General features: G+C 35.1%; 1 protein-coding gene across 1 annotated transcript; it reads left to right on the forward strand.

Annotated features, from left to right (window-relative positions):
- Positions 1-1,105: 1,105 nt before the first annotated feature.
- LOC116736490 (secretory phospholipase A2 receptor) lies at positions 1,106-4,367 on the forward strand. The gene is made up of 4 exons (XM_032588981.1): positions 1,106-1,170; positions 1,506-1,868; positions 2,749-3,075; positions 3,513-4,367. The coding sequence occupies exons 1-4, from the start codon at positions 1,137-1,139 to the stop codon at positions 3,932-3,934; spliced, it is 1,146 nt and encodes a 381-aa protein (XP_032444872.1). The 5' UTR covers positions 1,106-1,136; the 3' UTR covers positions 3,935-4,367.
- Positions 4,368-5,929: the final 1,562 nt, after the last annotated feature.

The raw sequence follows: 5,929 nt of genomic DNA on the forward strand, positions 1-5,929 counted from the left end.
GGTTGACTATTTTGGCTTTAAAATCTTTCAGTGAGAGCCACTTCTTTACCAGAACAAAAGTTTAGATAATTTTGCATTTAATCTTCTCATAAACAGGACTATTCATCCATATCTGGAATATGAGCCTGATGGTACCAATTCAGGTCCTGAAGTTTGAATAGCAAACAGCTTTCACTACATACTGGCTCTGGTGAAACATTACCTACATTATTGCAGCAGAGTGATAAATTGAATATCGGTTTTCTATATAGGCCTAATACAAAAACAAAAACGGTTTTTAAAATGTTATCAAAAGCCAAAATTGACATTGTGTTAAAACTGACAGTCGGTTTTTGTTTCCGCCTAATATTCGTGTTTCCATTACGATTTTCTATTATATTTATTTAACTTGCAAGTTAATTTATTGATGATGACTCTTGACAAAGTCAATTTCTGTTTTTAATACCTTTCATGAGATCTAATCCAGTATTTGTTTATGTCATGAAAGCGAATGCATGTTCCAGGAAATGCAGTTAGGGTAGACAAAAAAAACCCTCTTTTGTTAAGATTGAACAAAGTTAAAGTGGGAAAGCTAAGATCAACCTGTTAGTTTACAATCAATTCTCTAAAAACTGTAATGCCATCATCTTCCAAAACAAACCAGTTTTTGACTAAAACCTGCTTTACAGATTTAATCATTTGTTAATAAATTGCTGAAATACTTCAATTGGTTCATAAACTGAAGAGAGAGAATAAAAACGTCATGAGTGAGTCACTTCCTCAGTAAGATACGGTCTCCATTTTGGTCTGATTTGACTATGACTTGGCTGCACTTTACCATCTTGTTATTCATTAATTTCATGACATCTTTGTTTTGAATGTGTAAACTCTGTTTCGAGCACTTCGAATATTAAACTAATCCACACGAAGTGGAAAGCGCATTTTGCACCGGATTCATCAGCAGGTAAGACCTGAACTCATTCTTACTTACTGCTAAATAATTTATATCAGTGTCTGATATTCTAGGCTATTACACCCTCTTATATCCAGCATGTAGATGATTTAAACATCATTTACTGTATTTATTTTAAAAAGTTTTTCTTTTCACCTTTCTCTCTAGTTTTTTTTTTTTCAGAAGAATTGTTAAGCTGCAGACAATGGTGAAAGTTTTGTTCCTCGTGCTGTGCTCAGGTAAGCATTGTTTTATTTGTCTTGCTTTAAATCATCTGTAGGCGTATTTGCACAAACATTTTAACTTACAGGATTAGGGTATTTAAAATGCTAGCATTGTTTTTTGTATATATTTTTTTTTTGTTGCTGGATTAATTATAAATTTTGCCAGCAGTAAATTTAATTGCTTTCCCTTTAAGAACCTACTAACAGTGCACAAACCAATGAGTAGGCGAATTTTCTACTTTGTAATCTACTACAGCATAAGAAATGTAGAATATACATTACATTTCATCTTATAGAAGCGAAGCTCCTGTAAACAAACTTAATTATAGCATATTATTGTCTTTTTGCAGGAATTTTGCAGTTTTCATTCGCTGCAAACCGTCTGCGATACTTTAGTTATACAGAAAATGACCTTAACTGGACTAAGGCAAAACAACACTGTGTTGAAAACGGGGGATCATTACTGAGTCTTTTTGATGAAGAGGATGAGATGATGATGATTAATTTCACTAGCTCAACAGAAGGCCCTGGGTTTTGGCTTGGCCTGAAGAAGAAGGATAATAATACTCTCTTTTGGTCAAATGGAGAAGCCGTCCAGTTTAACAACTCAACAGTAAACATTACAAATGTAGATCAACTCTGTGAAGCTTTTGAAAAAGGTTCATGGATGGGTTTTAATTGTTCTGAAAAAAAGGCTTTCATGTGTGAAAATGGTAAGTATAAGCCTACATTTTCTTTTATTCTGAAAAAAAAAGAATTTAATTAATATTAAATATTAAGTAATAATATTAAAGTTAAAGGAAGATAAGTGTTGAGGGATAACGCATAGTAATAATTAGTGCTTAAGTGGGAAAAAAATGCAGGTACTCCCCTTAATGTGATAAAATGATATTACAGAAACAGGAGTCATATTTTTATCATATTGATCAATACATAATTACCTTTAAATAAAAATAAATACCTTTAATAAAAAATTTAAAAACCAAGCTGGTTCTAAGTCAGATCCACTTGAGCCACATCAATCATCATGACATTATCATGGACATGAAAAGTAACACAAAAAAAGCTCCTTAAAACCAAAGAAGTGATAAGTTCATTTTACACTTATGATTTCAATAAACCTATTACTGTTCATTTCCTGTTATAAAATATATTTACCAGTATTACAGCTATCACTTAACAAGCCAATGTCACTTAAACAATATTATATAACAAAATAAAAATATTTGTAAGTAGTGAGGATGGATAACCAGAGTTGCTTCTTCCAGGGAAAAAACTTGTCCTCTTCAGAGTTAACTTGCTTTATGTTGCATATGATGAAGACTTGCATAACACCAGTATAAGCTCCAGTACACACTGAGTGCTGGAAAAGATGTACTGATATGCAAATTAGCAAAATTTTAAAGTGCCAATGCTGCACTTAAAAGCACTAGTTTGCAAAGCAGATTTGTATTTTGGTGAAACACAATAACACTAAGTTCATATTTATCTTCTTATAGATTGAACAGCTCAGTTTTATTCAATCAAGTTTATCATTTTGAAGTGTAAATTTACACACCTGCTCACTTGAATCTGAATTTTTTTCTTTTCCAGGTGGAAATTTTACCCTTGTTCACGATGTTGAGAAAAACTGGTGCCAAGCAATGCAACACTGCAGAACACATTTCACTGATTTAGCGAGTATCATGAATGAACAGCAAAATGACGACCTGCGACAAAAAAGTCAAGAAAAAAACGTTTGGATTGGGCTTCAGCATGATTACTATGAATGGGCAGACAACAGTTGTTCAACATACGGTTCAAAGTTCAAAGTGGATCAGAGGAGTCCTGAACAATGTATCTCTTTAAATAACGATGGAATAAAGCTTACTTGGAATCAAATGAAGTGTGATAATATAAAACCAGTCATTTGTTATAAAGGTTAGATGTAAATTTAATACATTTACTGGCAAATATTGTTCGGCTTTATTGAGAGAATGTAGAAATGTTGTCATGCAAAATTAGAAAAATTATGCACATTTTGATGAGATCATCTTAGACATTAATAAGCTAAGCAGTAAAGTTTCAAGGGAATATCAGTGCTATGTTATTGAGAAATAGTGTGACATAAATTTACCTTCTACGCTCAATTCAGATCCAATAAATGAAAATTTAACATGTCATCATTTGGACTTTTAATCAAATGCACTAATAACCAATCCCAAATTGCACAATCCTTTTTTCAGACATTGTCTGCACAATTTATGGACGAGCTAAAGATTAGCATGCAGCGAAGGGTTAAAAGAATTGTGTTGATGATCTAGGTGAGCCTTTCACTTTCTGTAAGTCTTAGTTGTGTTTTTTGTCTTAATTTTCAGGCCGTGTGAGAATCAGAGTAATCAAGGAGCCCAAAACTTGGGAGGACGCGCTGGATTACTGTAAAACCAGACATTCACGCCTTCTATGGATTGAGGATGAGGAGGACCAGAAAGCTGTCGAACAGTGGCTGAATTTCATTTACGCTGATTCTTCGAAGCGTTTGTGGATCGGTCTGAGGCAGAGTTCTGTCTTTGGGTTCTGGATTTGGAGTGACCGAATTGTGAACTATAAGAACTGGGAGAATGGAAAACAGCCTGAGATGCCTTTGTCCAATCATTGTGGTGTGATCGATGCTGAAACCTACAAATGGAGTGATGAAAGTTGTAAGCATAATCTACCTTTCCTTTGTGAGGAGGATATAATATACATGAAGACCTCAAATTACAGCTTCATTCATACGTTGGGCATCAATCAGCAGTAGAAAGTCTAATGATGTCATGTTAACCTATCTGTCTATTTCTCTCTCTCTGTCATTGGTGGGTTTGGTTCTATGCTTAGGTGTTTTTTATTATGTCATGTAATCAGTGTCCGAATTTTGATCCATATATTTAAGTCTCTAATGTATTTCCAAAAGCAACATTTAACCTGAATCAGTTCAGTATGTGAAATGTTTTGCCTTTTTTTTTTTCTGTTGTGCCATCTTTGACAGGAGAAGCTTCCAGGTCTGTCTGCTAGTATTTGTGCAAGAGATTTTGTGTTGCCTTTTTGCTTGTTTTCCAAATCAAATATTTCAAGTGATTAAAATTTAGATCATTATTTTTTAAACTGACAGTTTGTCGATTTTTTTAAAACTTATGCACTATATGTTTCACATGCTCACAAATATTGTATTTGCTTAAAAACCAGAATGCTTCCTTTTTTTACTGCTTTGACTCAGTTTTCAAGACAGAATCAATCAAATTCACAAGAATCATTTTCAGATTCTTGTGAATTTGCCTCAATACACTTCCAGTCTTGATGCACCCATAAAACACAGCAGTAGCGTCGGATAGCAGAGGTGTGGACTCGAGTCTTATTAAGTTTAGGAGTCAAATAACTCACTTTGACATTAATTTTTTGGTCATTGTCAAATAAAAATAATTTGTAAAAGCAATAAAAAGGGTGCTCAATGCTCTGTCTGCAACATGGAGACACTCAGCTGTTATTTCCAATCTCTTACAAAATTAAAATAGGAAAAACAGACATAGACTTTCTAAAAGCTTAGTTGCTATGAAGTTTATTCATGACAAATTCTTGAACACATTTTTACCAATCGGGGATGAATCAGAGCGCACAACCAAGAAATACATCCGACTAGGGGATCCACAGAAAGGGAGCATAAGAGCAGCAGATGGAGGGCGGAGGGAAGTGAGAAGAGCAGCAAAGCCTGTCAAACTATTAATGTCATGTTGTGAGCCCGAGGCTCCTGGTGACACCGGAGATGAGTGGACGTGTTTAGCATAGCGTGTCACATGCGTGCACGGCCATAAACACCTGCCAGAGAACTCTGCAGCCACTAGCCATTTTGTGGCATTCTCTAATCACCGGTCTGAACTCTCCCTATTAAATACTCACAGATTCAGTGAAGCCTTTATTATCTGCAGTGGCTCACAGAGATATTGTTCTGCAGTGTCAAAGGTGGCGGTCAGTTTGACTTTTGACATTGTTGCCCGTGTACATTAATAGCTTTCATGTGTTTACTGAAGTTTTGTTCAGTAAAAGTATTACTCAGAAAACCAACCTGTCTATAAGAGTGCTGGTCCCATATTTGGTTACCCATTAACACTGCATTAAAGCAATGAAGTGTTGCTGAAATATTGCCAAACTATGGTCTTCAGGATTAGTTTTTTTTAATCCAGCACAATCTACAAGTGCTCAACTGGATTAAGACCTAATAAATTTGGGGGCTAAACTAATACCATAAACTCATCACTCAACTTCTAAGATCCTCTTTGAACCAATTTTGTTTTGTGGGTAGTGTAAAAGTAATCTTCAAGTGAATGGCAAGACTCACCATTTCCCAGAAGAACATTTTTCAATCTCACACTGTCTTCACTGGTTTGCATTTTGGTACCATCTGTCTCCTCTGTAAGCTCCATGCCCAGTACTCGGCAAACCTTGGTGCATTATGTATTTGAAAACTCTTCTCCCAGAAGCACCAAGTAGCTTCTTCAACAATCTGAGCAACAGCAGCTCATCTGTTAGATCAGGCGGCACAGGCCGGCTGCCCTCCGACATGTTTCAATAAATCTATCTCTGGTTTACTACCATTCCTTCTTCGGACTGCAGGCCACTCTAAAACTGAAAGACTTGAGGATGTTCATATATATATGTTTTATTTTCATTGCAAGTCTCTTAATTTCTGTGCAAAATTAATGTGGATGCAGTCTTGTCTTGTTAAAGGCATGAAAATGAATCCAGATCTATAACCCATAAG

The sequence above is a fragment of the Xiphophorus hellerii genome, chromosome 17 (assembly GCF_003331165.1).
Source record: "Xiphophorus hellerii strain 12219 chromosome 17, Xiphophorus_hellerii-4.1, whole genome shotgun sequence".
NCBI lineage: Eukaryota > Metazoa > Chordata > Actinopteri > Cyprinodontiformes > Poeciliidae > Xiphophorus > Xiphophorus hellerii.